Source organism: Cyclopterus lumpus, chromosome 15 (assembly GCF_009769545.1).
Source record: "Cyclopterus lumpus isolate fCycLum1 chromosome 15, fCycLum1.pri, whole genome shotgun sequence".
Lineage (NCBI taxonomy): Eukaryota > Metazoa > Chordata > Actinopteri > Perciformes > Cyclopteridae > Cyclopterus > Cyclopterus lumpus.
The window spans coordinates 19320268-19343593 of record NC_046980.1 but is presented as its reverse complement, the minus strand read 5'-3'; the positions used below and the strand labels follow the sequence as shown (position 1 = coordinate 19343593).

The window sequence follows — 23326 nt, the reverse complement described above, 5'->3', positions numbered from 1 at the left end:
AAGAAGACAAAAAAAAGTAAAGATTTATATGCGCCTTCTTTCTGTGGAACGTAATGCATCTGCATGGATGTGCCGCCACGAGCATACGAACCCTTGATATTCACATCTTCGCCTGTGCACGCAACCGCAACACGACACCAGCTTGCATACATGCATATTTTCACCTTGGAAGATGCACGCGGAGCATGCTTGCATGCTCTGAGATTCAAATATCCACCCACATGCACAATGCACCCACTCATCATTATGAAGCACAACATGAACTAATAAAACTGAAACACCCATCCAACATTAACGCCCACTGCCATTTGACTCTGACACCTCACTGCGGTTTGACACCCATACTATTAACCTTCGGCCGTCTGCACGTCAAATATGGAGGGAGGATTTCCTCCATCCATGACCCCTCTGCACGGAGACGCAGGGTTAACAAGCTAATAAAGAGTCCTTGCACTGCTCGTGTTGGAGTTAAGTACTCTAAATCCTCTATAGCTTATTAGAGGGGCTGTACACAACGCATTCCCTAACATATTCCAATTAGAGGCAAATTATCAAGATTCTACGCATTTGTAAAGGCGCCACGTTTACTGTATCGGGATAAACTGGGTCATGTTTGGTTGTCTTAGATGCCGGTGCTGACAAAGAGGATCTACTGTGCGGCAGCCGGCGGCTCAGTTTTGCTGCAACAGTGTCCCCTGATATAGTTTCTTAACCTGGAGGGCGGCTGACACGCACACACATCCTAATACATCCTCACACCCACATATACAACCCTCCCACGCCCCTCCTCCTTTAAATTTTTTTTTTTAAACAACACACACATATGCAGAGCTGGGTGGTTGTAATTAAAAAGCGGCGGAGCTCTGTGGAGCAGAGAGAGAGGCTATCTGAGGAGAGAGGAGGGGGACACAACACCAGTTCATCCTAAAGGCTTCCACTAATTACCTGTCAATGACAAGGAATGGGGAGATCTAAAGTGGTAAATATTGTCCCAAACTGTCATCATCAATGAACCATACACTCTGAAATTTACTTCAAGGATAATGCCCCCTGACTTGGGAATGGGAAGAGACGCCATATGTTTGTGTAATTTAGCCATAATTGGTTCCAAATCTGTTCCAAACAAAGTGACACTGTGCTATTAAGCAGTGTGATACCGACTAAAATGGTCAGCCGCCAGACACGCAGTAATCGGACAAGATGCTGAGAAGGTTTTGGAGGCAAGACAGACACCGGATCTGTCGACGTGTATAAATGTAGGTTTAAAATATGTTTATTGAGTTCATAACAGCCGGCTGACATGTCAGGACTCACCCCGAGACTGATGGGTCATGAGATGACAGAAAAGGAAAGCTAACAATTTTGACATTTTTCCTTCCCTTTGCGTGAAACAAATACTTGCCAAGTCTCATATTTAATAATTGTTATGGATGATGTGGAGGCCTCGGATCTTGTGGCCCACATAATCTATTTTAATCAGGGAATGTACAACTTGAAGGGTATTACCTTGCCCATACGATGGTCACTTGGCCACGTTGGAGTCAAGACCATCTACACTGAGTCCAAGTCAAGACCATGACTAGAGCCTATTGAGACCAAGACTCTAAGGGTTTAAGTCCAAGTCAAGAACAAGACCAGAGTGTATCGAGATCAAGACAAGAACAAGACTTTGACGGTGTGAGACCAAGTCAAGACCAAGACCAGAGGGTATCAAGACCAAAACAAGACTTAGACTTTGATTGTTTGTCAAGATCAAGATCAAGACGGGCTTGTTTTGAGAAAGAGACAAGACCAAGACTTTGAGACCAGTTCAAGACTAAGACCAGAGTGTATCGAGACTAAGAATAGAGTGTATTGAGACAGAGACTGAGACTTTGAAGGGTTGAAACCAATCAAGACTCTTCCTTCACCTCCTTTAATGCCATATATACTGTACATGTGTGTCTAACATAAGATTATCTCTCTCCTCATATGTATATTTATAACATGAAATATAGTTCCTGTACCTTAGAATCCCTGAAAAGTGTATTGGTTGGGGATCAATGCATAAGAATATTTTGAATACTCAAATAAAACCCATCCAATTGCCCCAAAAATACCTTGTGAAAGCTGTCAATCACCTGAATATACACAACCTAGCGTTAAACACATCATCTAACCTGACCTTTTTCAGCTCAAGCACAAAAGAAAGCATTTTTTTATTTGTGCCAAATATAGGTTCATCAAATTCTTGCAGAAAGTGCAGCTCAAAGTTAAGTTTATACTGTATGTGGAGACAGAGAACGCATAGGGTTTTTGATGGGGACTTTTTTGGGAACGTTCAATAAGCAAAGCATTCACTATGTCAGATTTTCCCCTACCAATTAGGTTTTAAGCAGACCTTTGAAAGAGTGTGTGCTAGATATGAATCTGAGATTGAATGCCTCAGTGACTGTCAGGAAAATGTGTGCTCATTTACATATACTACATTTGTACAATGTTGTAATATTAATATGTGGGTGAGATACTCCATACACAGAGATGTTGGATGTGAAAATGTCAAGCAACCTAGTTAAATAGAAGGAAAAAAAACAGTATTTGAATATGTTGGTTATAATTCAGGCAGGATTAGAGCATGTCTTGTCTTATTCGGATAAATACATAGCAAACAGATAATGATTGAACAGTAAAATGACACCATTTGGCTTATCTATACACAGAAAATCATGCCACTTGTTTTTTTGTCATCAGCAAAACTCAATAAGAGAATATGCAAGGTGGATAGACAAGTCTCCTTTTCATTGGTTAATGTGTGCCCTTCATACAGACACACACTGTGTTTCTCCTTAAGGATGAATTTACATCTCTCCATTGCACCTTACTAATTATGTAATTTGTGATATTGGGCTATATAAAATAAACTGAATTGAATTGAACACAGGATTTTATGTTTTTTAGCCCGTTAGCGACTTGGCTCTCGGGTGATAATGTCAATTGGTTTGCCTAATTTGGTGCAAAATGAAATATTGCAATAACTCCAGAACAGGTCCAGATGTTCATCCTTATGACAGTCAATCCTTACAATTTTAGTGATTCACAGACTGTTTATTAATTGGATCGGCACAAACGTTTGTACAGACATTCTTGGTGCTTCATGGTAACTTTGGTGAACTCCAGGTGAACTGACTTTCATTGTGATTCATTTGCACCTAAAATTATTTTTTTACACTTTATTTGACATAAATATCTTTATGCAGAACATGTCAAAAATATAAGCGATGGTTTTTTTCGGTATGTGGGGATTTCAGTGTTTGCTTGATGGCTGACGGAGAGTGACAAAGAGACATTGGGAGAAAGAAGTGGGGATGACACATAGTCCATACCGAACTTGTTACATCAGACTACTATTTAACTATTAAACCTCAGAAGAAAGTCCCCTCTTTTTTTTAACCTTCCTCTATAACAATCTGCCGAAAATGTATCTGTGGAAAAACAGAAAGACAATCAGGAGACAAACACTTTCACGATAGAGTGCATTGATTGAGGCGCTGATGTTGTGAGGCTGTGTTTTATCACGCCGCTCTTTGGCAAGGTGGTGGCACACCAGGGCCATATGCTGTGTGTCTTAGTCCAGTTGGACCCAAACGGCTCTAAACGGTGCTGAGCGTCTGCCACAGTGAGACGGAGAGCAGATCACTCAGCCATTCAGCCAGCTACACGAGGACGGAGGGAACAGCCTGGAAAAGGAGCCCAGTTTATGGAGAAGTCTGCAGGTTTTTTTAAGGAGCTGGCCCATTAATCACTTTTAAAGCCCTTCTTAAAAAGTTTGCGTGCCACCGTTCTCATTAATGACACTCAGGCAACCTACCGCCGCTGGCAACAACACTTGAGCTGCAGGAGGACATGTTTGTCAACTTCCCAGCTCAGACTTTCACATCACTTACATTTTGATTTACTGTATATACTATTCAATGACAGATTACAATCCGACCATTAACTGACACGTGGATCTGCTTTGGCTAACAAGATTGAAATAGAACTAGATTTACTGCCTCTTGGTTGTATGCCTCCGCCAAGCAGGCATGTTGCCATTTACGTCCATTGCCGTCCGGAGTGTCATCATGTTTTTAACCTATTAGACATGGAATTGTCCTAATTGACACATTCATTCTTGAGTTATGGACAAAAAACGTGTTGACCTTCAACCCCAACATCAAATCTGTGCTTCAACAGCAAGTAGATGCTTGTCAAGGCATTCCCGAGATATCGTGTTGACAGGAATGAGACGGTGATGTCACAGTAACCTTTAACCTTTGACCATCAGATCATCCTTGAGTCCAGGCGGACGTTTTTGACAGATTTGAAGAAGTTCCTGAGAACGGTCGGACAACCTGAAAACATGTCGCGGACTGGAAGGCATAAAAAAAGAAATAAAATATTTGATTCATGATTATCTGATGAAACTAGGATATATTTTTCCCAGCTTAGACCTTTCTTCTGTCTGTCTGTATCTTTGTACTATACCATTGGCTGTAGCTCATGGGGATAAGTGGTCGTCTCGCAACCAGAAGGTACCCAGTTCGATACCCGCTCTCCCCATAGTTGCATGTCGAAGTGTCCTTGAGCAAGACACTGAACAGTTGCTTCACAGCAGCCCATTACGCCTTAATAATTAAGGATCGGTTAAATGCAGAGGATAAATTTCATGTATATGTAATAATACGACAATAAAACACGGTTTTCGTTTTTTTGGAGCTGTGTGTCTGTTGCAGCCTTCACCGTGTGCTGTTTAACTGAGCAGTGTTAGATTGACTGACTGATGAGTCATACGGTGTGTGTGCATTTATTTCCAAGCTCCTGATATACCAAATGTATTGAGTTTGAACTCTGAACACACATGCTGCCTCGATGGTGGAAAGTTGGCTACTTTCACACAACAGGTCTTCGATCTCAACTGAGAATGGCTGCTCATTTGATTTTAATCTTTGACACAATATCTCCTACTATAATATCTATAATGTCTGCCTCATTCTGGCTTTGAGTTGGATGCATCCTTTTTAACAGGCTAGTTGGTGTATAAGCTCCCCTTCATCCTCCAACTTAACACTGGCTTAGGCAGCCTACTGCGAGAACCACAATTATGAGATTCGTCTCAGCCGAATGATGTGCGGTTTACTTATTGTCATGGCAACACACACTTGATGCTTTGAACATTCAAATATATGATGAGGAAAAATGTGAGCCGCAGTGTCCACACTATTGGAAGGCGTCAAAACCAAGTCATTATGATGGTGGAAGAAAGGGGGAATTTCCTGATGGCGAGATATCTTTTCAAACCTGACTTTCTCTCCTCATAGTTTGAACAAAACTAGCAGAAAGAAAGAGTTCAATTACTCAATTTCGATTAAAGGGATCAAATTTTTCTTTGTCAAAAACGAAGTGTTAAGAGTGAAGCGTGATCGAGAACCACTCAAGCAAAAGGGCGCCGCAATCGCCGTGCTCGACTTATCGCTTATATTCAAAGTCCGAACTGCAACAACTTGCACGTCCTTGGGTCCCCAACAATACATCTACAAAGTACTAAGTAGATTGTATGAAAGTTTTTTGAATTTTGCGAAGGACACACACACACATACCCACATCAATACAGATTGACAGAGATGCCTTGTCATTCTAGTCATATACAATTCAAAATCAGAAATGAATTATTCCTTAAAATAAAGCATTTCTGGTCACATGAGTAACACCCACACGTACTTTGTTTAACCTTCTAATTTGCTTAGTGTGTGGTAATAATAATAAATGAATAATATGTGCTTCAGTGAAACAGAGGTAACCATAATATTGTGTCTACAAGAAGCTGAGCAGAAGCTCAACCGGGAAGACCTTCATGCATTCTCTTTCCTGTATGGGTCATCCTGCTATGGATGGGTCATCTGATCCACCAAAGACTCCTCCCATCTAACTGTTCATGTCGTACACACAAAGTCCAGCTTGAAATGGTTTCACAACACGTGGCTGTAAAAAGACACTAGAATTCAGCAGAAGTGTCAGTGGTTGGAATATCTGTGGGAATATTGGGGGACCGGCTCCATCTGATTCATACTCTCAGCAGCACAAGTTCCCTGTGATTGAGACAAAGCATCTGCTAAAGTATTCGGCCTGAGATACCTTTCCCATAATATCGGGGGGGGGGGGTTTGCGGAGATACCTCGAACAGATTAAAGCCCTTTTATAGGTTGTTGAAGTCACTTTCATGTCCCTCAACAAAAACAATTACTGGGCAGCTCGGAGGTCCGAGAGTGTGAATCGCCCCGGGAGGACGAGCTGTGTTCATTCTGCATGCGGAATGAGCTGGAAACAGTATTACACTTCTTCCCCTCACGCTTTGCATCAAAACTGAAGTTCATTTAGCAAGTGATGGTCCTACTTAGAGTCAAATAGACCATAAAGCGGGGTATAATTTAGGGCGGGGCTACCTTATGACTGACAGGTCGCTATCAAGGCGGTGTCTGTGTTTTTGTGAACTACAAAAGTTAATTGTAATCTTTTTGTCGCATAAAAAGGTCTTATTCAGTGTCCTCTCGGGTCACAATGTATTGTGAGTGATGGTGACCACGTCCACCTTTTGTATACAGTCTATGGTCTCAACAGAGAAGAAGAAGAGGAGGGAAATGAAATAAGCGCTCAGACTGAAAGACAAACCCCACACCTGTAGAACCCACCACCTGATATGCATTAACATGCACACTGAGTGTACATGCACACAGGGTACGTTTTGCCCGTCCGACGCCGCAGTGTTTTGTCTTTTGGAACGGCCACAAACGGAGGCCGCAACTGAGTTAAAGTGACAGGGACGCAAGGCCATCTTATTTATGACATTGACTCCCAAATGACCGCCGTGTTTGCAGGCCCTGCCCCCGCTACAACCCCGCCTATCACCGGCTGATCTATGGCGCACCGACAAACCCGAAACGAGGTGTCACCTTGCCCGGGACAAATGGCCCGACAACTGACTTCCTGGCGGGTGGTAATCCTTCCAGCATGCTTCAACTGTGTGGTGCTGGAGAATTCATTTTATCGTGCCCACGAGCTGCTGCATAAGCTTTTCTCCCCCACCCCTCCTCTCATGTTTTATTTCTCTCCCTGTTAGAACATCTTCTCCCCTTCTCCTTAACTCCTGCATTTGAATACAGTGTCAGGAAATACAAAAGTGTGTGTGACCTTTCAAAAAAAAAAAAAAAAACCCCACTGGCAGTGAGAGAGAGAAGCAGTCTTCCTGACCTCGGGCGGTATTCTGTGGATTTTTGCCAACAGAGCCCGGCAAAAGAACGGAGCAGCATATTTTAGAAAGTTTCACGCCATTTATTAACTGGTGCCCCTACCTTGCTGAGCTGACTCGCCGGCGAGCCGCTGTTGTTGACAGTGTGGCATTTGAAGTTGAGCAACGATTCCCCCGCGGCATTGCGCTCTCGCGCCACATCCTTGTCGGCGCGGTTGCGGCTGTCAGCGGGGGGCGTGGGGGCGGAGGAGGGGGAGGGCTGCTGGAGAGCTGTGCAGGACAGGCCGAGGAAGTTAGACGGCCGGATCAGAAAGGCCTCCAGAGCAATGTTCGCAGATACCTAGGGGGGGGGGGGGAAGAGGGAGGCGTTAGGAGGAGTTGAGTGGCTGCGGAAGGGATTTTTATATTAGTCATTGACCAGATGCTTTTATCCCAAGCGACAGCAGAGAGAAGAAAAATAATAGACGGAAAGCGAGAAGAAACAAAGGAAGCTATTTATCTTCCTCTTCCTTTATTCGAGCTATCTGCTAAAGCCAAATTAACTTCTCATTATTCGAGGCTGCGGGGAAAGAATACAAAAAGGTAAGGCTTCGGGACATTTTGTCAGATAATCAACCTTCGCCTCGGCTGAGAGTGGCCGCGGGTGTCTCCAAAAGTCCCACCGTGTACCTTGGAAATGGCCCGATTGTCTCCGCTCAGCGCCAGGTCCGCGATGCGCTCCACGCACTGCACGATGCGAGTGCACGCTCGGGCCTCGTTCTGCGCCATCCACAGGATGTGCTCCTCCACCAGCATCATGTTGCTGGCTATGTCGGATATATAGTCCCCCAGCTGTGGAGACGAAAGAAGACATGTGTTCCAAGTGAATTAATGCAGGGAGACAACGGCACAAGCTGTACTGTACAGAGCCCGCCTACACACAGACACACAGACACACACACACACAGGAGGAGGCAGACTCATCATGCACATCAATCACATCCGCAACAACAGGCACATTTATAATCTCCAGTCAGAATTGGGAGGGAGGAAAATGGTGGCTTCATTCATTATAGGGAGATTTAATTTAGATTAGCAGCTCCAATGGGGCCTAATCGCTTCCCTGGGATGGCAGTTCGCTATTTACTTACTGTACTTCTCATTGTTGCTTCATTCGACTGTTCTTTATTGGATGAATGAGGGTGGTCTCATCAGCATTGTCTCAGGAATGATAACACTTTAAGTATCTCCTCATAATATCTTCTCCCGAGTGACCCGTGATGAGTAATAGAACAAGTGAGAGCTAATATTGATTCTTTTCACTGACTTGAGCTCAATAGCCTTCCCCTTCGCACAACCTGACCTTCAGCGTGACGTAAAGCTCCCACACCACCACCCCCTCCACATCCTCCGATCGCCTCCGGCCACAAAAAAACAGAGAGGAGAGTACTCTCAAGGTAAAACTCTGCTTGCTCAAAAAGAGATGCGTCTTCATGACCATCATCGCCATTGCAGTTTAACGCAGCAGGAGGAAAAGTTAAGCCATCTGGAATCGATTGAAGGTGCAGATCCACTCGAGGGTCCTTTTTCTCTTACGAGATTGGGGCACTTGAGAAGCCGTCGTTACCTCTGGAGGGGATGAACGCTTTACCCAATAAGGCTCATCAACTGCAAAGCATTGCATCCGAAAAGCAGCAGCCGCTAACAACACGAGTGCACAGAGTTACAGTGGCAGACTTTGGAAACACTGTCATGTCTTACGTCTCTGCGCTTTGCCACCAGCCTTGTCAGCCTCTCCACCAGATGCGTAACGAAGATGACGTCCATGACATCGTTGAACTGCGCCGCCCTGCTGGTGAAGGCCACCAACTGCTGACCTAAAGGCTGAGCGTTGGTGGTGTTGACGGTGATCTGGAAGACAAAGGGCAAACGTGCAGCAGTATTTCAGAGAGAGGGGGACAGTGTCTCCCCTGTACGCATTGTTAATTTCACACCAACATTAATATCCTCTGCACGGGGGAGTGCGTTTTTTAGTTGCCCTCTTTGTTTTCTGTGAAGTTTTGCTAAAAGTGACGTAATGTAGCTTTGTGCGGGCGCTGCACCACTCTTATTTAAATGCCACACCGCTTGTCAGCAACAGGTCACATGGTAACCCAGGAGGCAATTTGGCCTCATGCGCGTTACTTAATTTGTCATGCAGCTAATACACCATTCACCTTCTTCATTTTAATGAAAAGCCAACTCCTGTTGTTCATCACCACTGTTTAAAAAATTTGCCCAACAGCTTTTAAAGTGACCCTACTTACTGACTCCATTTAAGTGAGTGCGGTGGATCTAATTTAAGCCGATGAGAAAAATTAAAAAGGATTTAGAAAAGGTAACTGATGAATTTAAGAAGAAACGGAAAGCGTTCGATTCGAGTACAGATTTTGGTGTGCGGCGGTAAACCTGCTGCTTTCCAAAGCAGTCAACGTGTGATGATCACACAGTCACCCGTCACATGAAACAGCTTTGACAACATAATAAATTCATAGATTATGAATCAGTCTCTGGTATTTCATGCCATGCATGTACTTTTGTACTTGGAGGCTTTTAATGTGGTGTTGTATTCCCATGAGTAGAATGGAGCAGCACGTCGCCTTCTATCGAGCATGCAAAGGCCGATGCGTAGAGATGTGCAAATACCTGCAGGCTACGGATGAATCAGCGAAGATGTTTGTTTCTGTGTTCTCGGAGTATGATGTTCTCAAATGTTGCTGCGAAACCATCGGAGGAACGCTGGCAAACATGTCAAAGTAGACATGTTGAACATCGACGGAATTAGAAGGGATTCGCTGACAATGAAAACAAAGCGTGGAATAGACTCCCCCCAACCCCCACCTCCCCCTCCCATATGTGTCGATACCTGTGTGAGCTCATGCAGCACGCGGGTCAGCTCACTGGCGTACGGGCACTGAGTGTAGTCCTCCTCAGCCCACCGCCCGGCGCGGTCACAGCTCCGCCACGCCTTCTTCACCTTCTTCACCTTCTTCAACGTCTGGCCCGAGAGGCGGGTGGCGCCAGAGCCAAAGGTGGCGGGAGCGCAGGGCAGAAAGGCGAGGACGCCAGCCAAAGTCTTTGGCCACCTGCCACATAAGATATCAGTCAATGAAGCGAGTGTGGGAATCTTCACTTGCGGCACCAGATGGCAATTTTATACTCCCTGTGTTTAGGAAATTATGAATTAGCATATTTGATTTACAAATAGCTACAAATTACTAGCTCTAATTATTTGTGTGTTTTTTTGCAGAAGACTGCAGATTTTGATACTTGATTGTGAAACAATGTGCTGTCTTGGTGATGACTTCTGACTTAATTAACTTTATCAACTTAGAAATGGGGAGTATTACTCAGCCCGTGTGAAATGTATTATAATAATAATAATAATAATAATGCATTTAATTTATATAGCGCTTTTCATAATACTCAAAGACACTTCACATAATTAAAACATCCTAAAAGCTAAAAATAAATAAATAAGAATAGCTAAAATACAGGTAAAACAAATAAAACAAATAAATAGGGACTTTTGAGTCGCTCGGACCCTGATAAGAAAGAAAACAAAAACAAACAATCACACATTAAAAGCAGTTCTGAGCGGTTTTGATTTGCGATTTGAATAAGGAAAGATCAGTGCAGTCTCGGATGAGTTTGGGGAGAGAGTTCCAGAGGGAGGGGGCAGATATGGAGAAGGCTCTGTCACCCCACGTTCGGTGCTTGGTCCTATGTCGGATGGACAGGAGATTGGCATCAGAGGAGCGGAGCTGACGGGATGGAGTGTGGTGGTGGAGCAGGTCGGTGAGGTAGGAGGGGGCCTGATTATGGAGGGCTTTGTGAGTGAGGAGAAGGATTTTGTATTGGATCCGTTGTGGGACGGGGAAGCCAGTGAAGGCTCTGGAGAACAGGGGTGATGTGATCACGGGAGTGGGTGAGCAGGCGAGCAGCAGAGTTCTGGATGTATTGGAGTTTGTTTAGGATTTTGGAAGAAGCCATAAAGAATACTATTGCAATAGTCAATTCTGGAGGTGATGAAGGCGTGGATTAAAGTTTCAGCGGCAGATGAGGAAAGTGATGGGCGGAGACGGGCAATGTTTTTTAGGTGGAAGAAGGAGGTTCTGGTGATTTGTTTGACGTGATGTTCAAATGAGAGGTTGCTGTCAAACATGACTCAGAGGTTGCGGATGTGAGGGGAGGGAGACAGAGTGGAGTTGTCAATGGTGAGGCAGAAGTTGTGACTGGTTTTGGTGAGAGATTTTGGGCCGATGATGATCATATCCGATTTATCACAGTTGAGTTTGAGAAAATTGGTTTGCATCTATGATTTAATGTCAGTGAGGCAGTTGGTCAGAGTGGAGTGAGTAGTAGTGGTAATGGCTTTTGTGGAGATGTAGAGCAGGACATCATCAGCGTAGCAGTGGAAGAGGAGACCGTGATGACGTATGATGTTTCCAAGAGGGAGCAGGTAGAGGATGAACAGAAGAGGACCAAGCACCGAACCCTGGGGGACACCCTGAGACAGAGGAGCAGTGGAGGAGGTGCAGTTGTTGATGCTGATGAATTGTTGTCTGTTTGTTAGATATAATTTGAGCCAGGAGAGAGCAGTTCCGGTGATGTTGAGGGACGATTCGAGGCGGGAGAGAAGGATGTTGTGGTTGATGGTGTCGAAGGCTGCAGTGAGATCCAGGAGAAGGAGAATGTTGAGGTGACCAGAGTCTGAGGAGAGGAGGAGGTCATTGGTGACTTTGAGAAGGGCTGTTTCGGTGCTGTGCTGTGAGCGGAAACCAGATTGAAATGGCTCGAACAGATCGTTGGAAATGAGGTGGGTTTTGAGTTGTGCAACAATGACGCGTTCCAGTATTTTTGACAGGAAGGGAAGATTTGAGATGGGCCAGAAATTGCTCATGGTCTCAGGGTCGAGTCCAGGTTTCTTGAGGATGGGGATGACAGCAGCCAGTTTAAGTGTGTCGGGGACTGAGCCGGAGTTGAGTGAGGAGTTGATTATTGCTATGATGAGTGGAGCAATGGCTGGGAGACATTCCTTGGTGAGAGTAGATGGTATGGGATCCAGAATACAGGTGGAGCTTCTCATTCCTGTTGTGAATGAAGAGAGCTCCAAAGGGGACACAGGGGAGAACTGAGAAAGGGGCTGAGGGGTGAATATGGGGAGAGGGGGTGGAGAAATGGAAAGGGCGGGTGAGGTCTTCAGGTTGCTGTAAATTATATCAATTTTTGTATTGAAAAATGAAAGGAAAGAGTTGCACTTGTCGACTGTAAAGGATTTGGAGGTGTTGTCCCTGGGTTTGAGAAGCTTGTTTATTGTTGAGAAGAGAGCCTTTGGGTTGGAGGAGCCAGCGTGTATGAGGTGTGAGTAGTAGGTGCTCCGGGCTGAGATGAGAGCGTCTTTGTATTGTTGAAGGTCGTCAGAGTGGGCTTGGAGATGGACTGTTAAACCAGTTTTCCTGCAGAGTCTTTCAAGCTGGCGCTTACGGGATTTCATTTGGTGGAGATCAGGAATATACCAGGGAGCTGAGTGAGTGAATGAGACAGTTTTGGTTTAAATGAGAGCAAGCTGATCAAGACAGGAGGAGAGTGTGTTATTGTAGTAATTTACGAGATCGGAGAGATTTTCAGACAGTGGGAAAGGGGAGGCCGGCATGGTACTGGCAAGAGAGGGTGAAAGAGTTGTGGGGGAAATAGTTTTCAGATTTCTGAAGGATATGTTGCGCTTGGTTCTTGGGATGGGGATAGGGATGCCAATGTCCATGGTGATAGCCAGGTGGTCGGAGATATTGAGGTTGAGGCTGGAGAGCTGAAGTATTGTGAGACCAGTGGAGCGGACCAAATCCAGGATGTTGATGTGTTGTGTGAAGTTGAAGCATTGTAGCAGTTCTAGGAATTCTATGGCAGGTTTACATTCCGTGTCATCAATATGGATGTTAAAATCACCAAGGAGGAGAACGGCAGGTGAAATTGCACAGAGCTGGGTCAGAAAATCAGAGAGGAAGGAGGGGTTTGGCTTGGGTGGGTGGTAAATAACAGCAATTACCAGAGGAGTCGGACAAGAGAGTTTGAGGGCAATATGTTCAAAAGAATGAACGGCAGGAATGGGAATGGCGGTTGTTTTAATGTCCTCCCGGTGGACAGCAGCAACACCACCTCCCCGCCCCTCTGGACGAGGTTTATCTGTGTATGTGAATCCTGTGGGGGTGGTCTGGTTTAGTGAGAAATAGTCCAGGGTTCATGCCATGTTTCAGTGAGGCAGAGAAAATCAAGATTACTGTCCATTATGAATTCATTCAGAATGAGGCTTTTGTTATTGAGTGAGCGGGTGTTGAGCAAGGCCAGTTTCAGGTGACGTTGCGTTGTGATAGAATGTGGCTCTATGGGGTTCATTTTTGGTTCTGGCAACAGAACGTTTTTAGTTAGAAACTGGGGGCGTGAAGGGTAAAAGGCATGGGAACTTTACTGCCAGGGATCTAATTGAATCGTGAGAAGCGTAGGTTTTGGTTTTTGGAGCCCGAGTCCCACGACTTTATGAAAGCGAGCTACTTAATTGCCACAGATGGAAGAAGAGAAGGATGTGTGTACGCACAAAAAAAAGGGGGAAATTCCGCCTAAAAGAGTAATTACAAGTGGTGTTCGCACAGCCATGCAAAGTTCAATGAAGTCTCCTCTGAAGCAAGAAATTAAACTTTGTCAATAATGTCGTCAAGAGCCAAGTCCTGGAGCTGCTCTGCTGACCAACCTGTGATAGGGGGGGGCCAAGGCGCTTTTTACGGCGAAATGGAACATTTTCATTTTCCGGGTGATGCCTGTTAGTGTTTCAATAAAATAAAGCTCATTTGAGTGTGAAAAGTCAGCCAAACATTCACACTCCACTACATTAGCCTACATTTCCAAGATAATAAAAAGAACTGCAGGAAATTTCTTTAGGGGGGTTTCGTTTCTTTGGCGCCTTTTTGTCTGCGGCCTCAGGAAAGAGTTGTTTGTTCGAACACATGTTAATCAATTTGTTTCGCAATCAGAGGCCAAATATGAGTCTTGGTTTTCTCCAGAAGGCGACGTCAAAACAATGCTGCGGAGAAGTAGCTGAGGTAGCGCTTATAGTGGCAACACTTGTGACTTCATGTAAATGAAAATAAAGGAGCGCCGCCCTCAGGAGGCAAGTAATCTGTTCTGAGTGTAGAGAGCTGCCATCGCGCTGCTCCCCTCCACATTCCCTATCTTATTATTCTTTTTCCCCCACATCTCTCTCTCTCTCCATCCGTGAGGTCGCAGCAGCGGCGGCAGCAGCTACTTAGTAATAAATGGCATTAATTTTGCCCCCACCAAAGCAGGGGGCTCATTTTCCAGCCCATTACTCCAAAGCTCCAGCAGAAACAAAGCCCCTGTGCTTGCTTGCGCTGGAGGTGGGCTGTAAAGTACGCTGGCTACAAAAGGAGTGTACACGGCGGCTGGGGGTGTGGGGGTGGGGGGATGGGAGAGTTTGTACAAGCACGAGGTTTCAAGGTGGTCACAAAGAGCGGAGGACGGGAAAAACAGGAGGATAGATAGATGGAGGGCGACGATGTTCGTGTTCCTCTTTTCATGTCGAGTCATGGGAGTCGTTTTTTTCTTTTCTATTTTTTACAGTCTCGCTATGAAGCCGAAATACATTGAGCCATATTGTTTGTGGGAGTTTTCATGTCACGTTTCACCAATTATTACGAAATCTGGCAGACCAGGTGTGGCCGATCGTTGACAGGTGGCACAAAAAGCAACGTGACAGCAGCAAGAGGCAGACTTAAGTACCTCAACTGCACTGTACATGTAGAGATAATGGCAGAGTGAGTGAGTGCACTGATTACAGTCTTAATTTTTATACAGTAGGCTCCGTAATTAGTACTGGTGACTAAATTACAGTGCACACTATTGCTTTATTTTGTTGGAGACCTCCTGGTCTCAGCTCTGAAAACTACAATTACACTTAACCAGTTAGTAAATGAAAACTACACACTTATGACTTGGTGTATACATACACAGCATATTTGTGTGTATGTAGATATGGAGCTACAGCCAGTGGCCAGCTGGTGCTTCTGGGTCGAGGGAACCAGTGCGATGCTAACTTCCGGGGTCGGCCTCCAACAATACGTTAACCTTGCAGTACTCTATTAACCGTACAACCATGAAAGTGTTATCAATTATTTCATCTGACTCTGAATAAGCGTATTTCCCATACTGCTCCTTCCGGTTGTCTGTATTTTAATACGATGAAGCTGACAGCGCTGAACCCACGCTAGGAGGTGACTCACCTGAAGTCGCCCTTGTTGTTGGTGACTCTGTCCGCGGGGCAGTAGGGCGCCGACGTCTCCAGAACAACAATCTCCATTTGCTGAGAAGCGTTGCCACGGGAACTGGTCACCAGGCACTCCCAGATGCCAGCGATGCCTACGTCAATGTTGGAGAGGATGACCTCACTGAAGAAGAACAGAGGCGTAAAGCTGTGAGCGTGTCCGCGCAGATTGTGTGTCGACTGTGTGTGTGTGTGTGTGTGTGTGTGTGTGTGTGCGTGTGTGTTGGCGATCTTCTTCCTATGAGCTTCAAACGGTCTTAAAAGGTTGGACAAGGTGCCGGATTAGGATGTGTACTTGGGTTTAGGGTTAAATGTAGATTGAGGATTTTCTTTGTGTAAAGACTTGAATTTAATGTGGTTTGGATTTATTATTAGGTGTGCATTGAGGAGGGGTTAAGGTGAGGGCAACATTTTAAGGATTCTGCAGTGGAAGCTGCTCATCCAGATGGGACCATGAAATCAAATTCATATAGAGACCCTTGTGTGTATATGAGTATGCAGTAGTTTAAACTGTTGCCCGTAACTCAAGATGATCATCACTCATGCTTATCTTTCCTACTTTGTCACAGTGATTCCTATCTCAATGGAAAAAGCCTGATTAAACAATGGATGGAGAAACAATGACAATGAGCCAATGCAGGCCATTTGCCAAGGCGACTAATCTTGAGGATTTTACTCCTTATGAAAAGAAGAAGAAAAAAAAGGATAAAAGCTGCCGCAGATTGCTAAGCAACGGGCATTATCACCATGGAAATTATACCTCTTTGAGAAATACCAACTGTGCACTTGTGAGTTAATTAAGCCCTGTGTGTTCATAATAAAAAACACAGTGTACCCACACAACACTCTCATATGGAGAAGAAGTAATCCCAATAAAACCTCTTTCTCATAGGATGTGATGGAAATACTATTCAAAAACATGAAGGCTTCGTTTAGTCCGCTTCTCTCTCCCCTCCCGTCTCCGTCTCAATACGCATATAGCTGGTAAGACTACTTTAGACATGGGAATGTCCCAGGATGCACCGGGTGAAAACAACAAATCATCTTCATGTGAGTGCGTCGAGTGCATTTGGCAACGCTATCCACGACAATTCTGAGGGTCTACAGACACTTTGCTCTGTGATTAAACATTGAAAATGAAAAAATAATTTCAGACTGATGAAAAAAGTTCGTAGAGTTCTTCCCGTGGGGAACATGAATGTCGGAACCAAATTAAATGGGGATCTATTCAATAGTTCTTTAAATATTTCATGTCTGGATCAAAGTGGCGAAGCAAGCGACTGACATTGCCTTTTCCAACTGAGTATTATACCATATTAATATTCCCATATATCTTTACTGCTCTTACAGGGCTATCAGTCTTAGTGGTAGTGAGTTAAATAACTGCTGTCGTTAAAGCTGGAGCATTTCCGAGCACCAGATTCCTTTTAGGAAATCTCTCTTCATCAGGATCCGATAACCTATACGCTCTATAACCAGTTAAACTTTACTCACAGTAACACAGAGAAATCACTTTGTAAACCTATGCACCAAATTAATCCACAACTTAAGTTTCAGAAATACAGGGATCATTTTATCATTGATACATACTTAAATACAGTCGGTCAGATGCGTTCAGTGTTTCCAATCCAATAAAGAGGTAACGTGTATCCCTAAAAAACTAAAGTTACACTGTTAGTAGTGAACTGTGCCTCCACCGCTGCTTGTTTTGTCGCAGGAGACGAGCAGAAATCAGAGAACGCTGCGACATCTCCCCGCCCGTACCGAATGAAATAAGTCCTGATTTCATCTTCTGTGTTCCACGAAAGCTCTGTTTTCTGATTGCTTTTCTAAAAGGCCCTCGATCAGATTTGAACGCTTGACTGAGATGATGACATCCTTGGCGTGTGTGTGTGTGCTTGCATGTGTGTGTGTGTGTGCGTGTGTCCGTGTGTGTGTCCGTGCGTGTGTATGTGCGTGTGTGTGTGTGGGGCTGTCAGTGAACACATGTGAGGGTTATTGCGTGTGTGTATTGTCAATTGTCCTAAATCAAAATTCAAAAAAGAGCTTCTTCTCTAAAAGGATTTTTGCACCAATCGTTGAATAGTTCAAGGCGGATTTCCACAGACTCTCAACACACTGGTTGAAACAACGCCCCTCCCCGCCGGCCCCCTTTTTCACTGTTGAGTTGTTAAGTGTGGACGGGCTCTAAATTGAACACCCTTTGGCCTCGATCCAGCTGCCAGCATTTGTGCAGCCTGACAGTCCTATAATGAACCACAATGATCTAAACATATGTTCCAAGATAAAGTGGCTATTTTACAGGGACCACGAAACATATTCCCATTGTCACCCAGGATAATGATGACGGTAAGAAATGGCAGTTCATGTTCATGTTACAATGTTGCACATAAAGCTTGAATGTTTATCTGATTCCATTTTCGGATGACGCCGTTCGCACGGACAGGACGACCCTCTTTTGGCTTTTGACGGATGCAGGGAAAAGAAAACACAAAAAAAAAAAACCTGGTTAGAAAACTACAATCTGATTCCATCATAATGTTTACAGTCTGATTACACAGTTGACAAGCAATTTTTAAACCTATAAAAGACTAAATCATTGTCAGACGATAGCCGGTGGGTTCCCAGAATGCATTTCTGCCAATGCGTTTCACCTCTTTTGCTCTCCACACATACGTTTGACCTGCATTTAACCAAAGCCTGCTTGAACGTTATTGGTCCATACGACTCAAGACTTCAAATGGGGAATCATTGATACCAAAATATTGTCCTGTTGCCTGTCGATTCTGCATGTTAGTACATTTCTCATAAAACATTTGAAAGCCGGCTATTCTTAAAATTGTGGAACCTTCAAAAGTATTGTCATTGTCCATGAGGACACAAACATTCTTATTCTTCTCTCTTGCCTTTGCTGGTGCATTGCTGCATCACCGCCACCTGTAGATCAGCAGAATATTGTGAAACAGCGAGTGTGCGCGTGCGACAAACAAAACGGGGGCCACACATTGAAAACTGCTCCACAGCGTCAACCTTTGAGTAAACTGCTGTTCACTTTGTATAGATCCACTTTTGTGATTCAGACTCATCCTACAAATGCATCACTTCATAATCCTTGTCGAGGGTCCAAGAACTAGTGAAAATGAGACAGTGGAGGCGGGCATCCAGAGACAAGCTGAGAGCAATGGGGAGTGGCCACCTGTGAAGCCCCTCTGGTGCTGCTCAACTGGGGAGGGGGGCTTGCAACTGGAGACGCAACTTTTCTGGGCATTTGCTGACATTTCTGTGTTGCTTGTTTGTTGAGATATGAGATATTTGTTGACGTATTATTATTATTATATTTGCTGTGCTCTCTATAATTTTTCTGTCCGTCAAAGTTGACTGCTATTATTTTAGCATCCGTCTGATTTCTGTTTGATATTTTTGATGATGACATATACAGTCAAACGCTGCATGTTCACACATATCAGCGCCACCATTAAATAAATAACTAAATGATTTATTAATTAATGAAGCCACAGACAGAAAGAAATTCTGTTGCTATTTAACATTTGCTGTTTAACTCCGATTTCCTTCCAAGTCATCAAAGAGCCCCAGGTGTGTAGATTTTGGCATTATTATTTATTCAACCAAAGGGGCTCGGTTTGATCAGAACATGCTGTATTAAAAAATAGCTGACGCGTCATGAAACCTTTTTGGTCATTTGTTAATCTTTAAGGAATATTCACGTCATGAATTATGACCGACACAAGAGGCGACCTTTTACAGTGCATAAAACAAAACAGAATGAGTAGATTTTTTTATGGAAGGTCACAATAATGATGCCGCTGATGATGATGATGATGATGCTCATGATGATGATGATGATGACGTAGTGTGGTTGGTGGTGTGCAAGTGTACTTGCCGTTGTGTGATTCAGATGTGTGTAACAGAGCTGCTGCACTTGTCCCTTCTCAACCATGAAAAGTGTGCAGAGGGGACAGTTACATCATCGCTGTACATGGTCCAACTGTCTGAATGCTGGGAAACACACAGGGAAATACCTCGCACCCCAACACACCCCCACCTCTCCTCTCCCTCTGGTACTCCCCTCCTCAATTTCCCCTCCACCCCCCGGCCCGGGTGCCTCACGGAGGAACACTGCTGCAGCCTGATCACAAACCTCGACAAAACAAGGAGAGCGGATGGAAAGTATTGCAACAGCAGGCGGTCCGGTTTACAGAAAAGAAAAGGTCACCCTCACGTGAATAAACGTGTGAAGAGAAAAGGCTCGGCTGTGCGAAGAGCAGTAGGGCAGAGGCGTACAAAGCCGCTGACCTACATCCCCAGCAACACTGCACCATTGTGGAGCGGCTCCCCGGCGACTCATTAAGGAGCATTTATGCTCGCACGCCGATATTTAGCAATTTGTTTATATAATGCTGCCTACGAGACTGTAAACTTTAAATCTGTCCTCTCCACCCCGACACATGTCCCAAAAAGCCAGAACATTTTCCTTGCAAGCTCGCTGATCCGTGGTCCGTCGCGGTCTGGGAGGACGGGGCATTGGCATTTTCTGTGAAGATGCAGGTAGAATGTATCAATATTTGGGCAGAATTCCCTCTGATATACTGATTTTTTCCGTCCATATCAAATGAACCCCTCGTCTTAACCCACTCTCTCCAACACTCTGCATAGCATATTATCAAAGGCTGTTAAATCATTTACACTTTGCTGTGTCCTTGTTAAGATTCAACCAGTGTAACTAAAAGCTTTTATTTGTCTTTGCTGACTGAAACTGGCAAGTAGTAAAAGGGATGAACCCAGAGGTAAAATTGCATACATGTGGACATAATCAAAATTGGTCTCCTTGGCAACTGGTGTTGCACAGGAGCTTGTAAACCAGCCGCTAAATTCATGGCAGAAAAATGAGGGGAAATACAAACCAAACAAAAAATTGCAACAGAGGCAGGGATTTAAAGGAAAGGGTAGTAGAATGCAATAACAGCGGAAAGATATGTGGGTAGAATTTAATCAAATTACATGTTTGTAAGTAGGAGCAGAGATTAAAAAAAACAACAACCCCAAAACCAGAAGGAGAGCTTTGGAGAGATCACCAACAGAGGCACGGAGGAAGTGGGCAGAGAGAGATGTTTCCCTTCTTCCTCTGCCTTCAGTGATGCTTCCAAACTAGGTTCTTGGTTTTGTGCAAGATTAGCCTAAATTAAAAATGGAGAGGATTAAGTAAAATAAATGCAAAGTGTCTACCGTAGCTAGCTGCAGGGCTGTGAAATGTTTGATTAATGAAACATGAATCACGGGCTGGTCCCACGGCTGCCGCTAGCATAGCTGATACTGGGAGTTTGGCTTGACACCATTACTCAGCAGGAGTCTGGCCTGCATCGCGGAGCCGTCGGGCCTCATGGGGCCTCCTCGCCCCCACCCCTGCTTCTTCTCACTGTGTGCAAGGTAAACGGATCAGCCCACCTGCGCCAGGAAATAAGAGGCTGTGACGATACGGTGAGAGAAACACAGAAAAGCTGCAAACAAACAGGGAAAAAAAGATGCATTTCCCAGCATCACGGCGGTTACGGTGAGCAAAGATCATGTGATGTTTTTTGGAGTGTGTACACTGGCCGTTTGCCTGTTGCAGCCTAAAGCGGGATAAGCGGAATTCAGCTGAGAAAACAGCCGGAGAGCATTTTGGGTTTCACCTCCACAGAGGTCACTCCACTGAGGCTTTGGCATCTCCGCTCACGTTGCTGCAACGCCGTGCGACAAATCCAGACGAGGGCTTTAAGCCACGCGCTAAATCCTGTGTATTCAGTCCTGCCCCTCCGGTGGGGCATGCGGGGCAAAGCTGACTGACTCGAAGGACATCCATCCAAGGTGAACCACATCAACGCGGTGCAACATCCACTGCGGCTAAATAAGCACTGGCGCGTCAAAGGTTGAAACATTAGTTATGTGTTGGACCAGTGAGATTACGGGACTTTAATTCCCCCGCCCCCCCCGCACGTCTCTGTTAGCGCCGCAATTTTAAGACAGAGCTCAGGGTTGAAGGTTGAAGTTCAGCCGAGGCACGGCGGATTGTTTTTGTTGGAGCGAGCTCCGTTGCACACTCGTCAGTTATGGAAATGATGTCTGCTCCTCGCTCCCTTCTCTCGGCGGGAGGGAGACGTTTTTGGTGCCAAGAGCAACATGACCTGAATGGGAGGGGGTGGACTGCATTATTTGTCTACACACGAGGAGAGCGGTGGGTAATTGCAAGCGGGGCCCCTAATCAGAATGTGAGCAACGAGAAATTCATCACGTTCCGTTGGGACGAGAAAAGTAAAGTCAACTTTGTGTGTGGGGGGGAGAGGGTGGGGGGGGGGCTGTTTTTTGAGATAGGGGGCGATGGGGAGCAGTACAGTTTGTGCTGATGGCACCAAGGAAGCAGAGGGCTGGAATGGGAGCTGGCAGTCGGAACACAGGCAACACAGAGGGCCAGTTGCATAAGGAGTTGGACTTGGAGTACAATGATACCCAGTGGCTTCTCACCTAAATCTCACGACTGTTGTCTATTATCTCAAACATAACATCATACATAATGTATGAAACGGAGAGAGTGACATTCAGAATTTGTACATGGTTATGGTCATATATTTTCACATTCTACAATCTCTACACACCTTTAATGATAGCAGCTGTAACCCAGTATGACAAACGCTGCGTTACACATAAGAATCCTGTATTTAAAATTAATTTTTTAAGCAACGTTCCCGTAGTCAGCAAGACAACATTCACATATTACTACCACATAGAGTTGATATGGCGAATGCGTTTTCAGTCATAGAGCAATGTTATCATGTTGTCAAGTATTTACTCTGAATTACAAAGTTTTGCACTGACCTCTGTTGATGAATTCATCAATACAAATTGCAGAGCAACGTCACCACTGACGTCCTGAAACCTCACCTGAAATTCTCCCTCTACCCTGGATCTAATTATTCAAGGCAGCGCTTCCACTGCAGGGATCACTGAGAATGTCAAACAGTGAGCTGGTACATAATGAAAAGAGGAAAAATAATATTGATATCCGTGGCGTTCGCAGACCGGGGAATTGTACACCTTCCCCCAGAAACGAGCGGACTGGAACGAAGCGGCTGGCAGTCTTATCGCTGAATAAACCGCACAACAAGAGGCGGCGTGGCCCTGTTGACACGGCGATACATAGTTCTGTCAGCGCTCCATCAATATTTATGTTCGTGAGGCCGAGTCAGAGCAGGCAGCAGTTAAACTAATCAACAGCAATGTGCTGCTGCGTCTGAGCCCTGTTGCCACAGTGTTACGTCAAATACATTTAACACACACACACACGCTGCGGAACGCCAAGGAAAAACAAAGACAGGAAGAGGATGGAGGCTTGCGGCTTCTGTCAAAAAAGAAACCAATGTTGCCGATCTACTTTATCACCGCAATTATGATTCAGCATCTGTTCCTCTTAGCGTGTGATCGGCCAGCGCCGGCGCTCGGGAGCGGTAAACCTCCGGAGACAAGCTGCATATTGCTCTGGGGTGGTTGGCGTGCTGCCAAGCCAATTCTGTCCTGTCCTTTCAGGTCATTATCAAGGGCGGCGATACCAAAACTTAAAGCAATGGAGGCATGGAAAGTCGTGTGTGTGTGTGTGTTACATCAGTGTCTGCATGTGACCCCTATGAACATGTGTGTGCATCTCTGTGTGTCACGATGATACT

The 23326-nt window shown here is 45.0% G+C and overlaps 1 protein-coding gene across 3 annotated transcripts in view; it reads right to left on the bottom strand.

Moving 5' to 3' along the window:
* Positions 1–23326, bottom strand: part of LOC117744146 (adhesion G protein-coupled receptor A3) — a 149244-nt gene that overhangs the window by 84198 nt on the left and 41720 nt on the right. For all 3 annotated transcript variants that reach the window (XM_034552273.1, XM_034552274.1, XM_034552275.1), the window contains 5 exons: positions 15571–15735; positions 10146–10365; positions 9002–9151; positions 7931–8092; positions 7365–7601 (listed from right to left, as the gene is read on the bottom strand). In XM_034552273.1, the coding sequence (XP_034408164.1) occupies positions 7365–7601; positions 7931–8092; positions 9002–9151; positions 10146–10365; positions 15571–15735 (934 nt within the window). The remainder of the gene's footprint in view (positions 1–7364; positions 7602–7930; positions 8093–9001; positions 9152–10145; positions 10366–15570; positions 15736–23326) is intronic.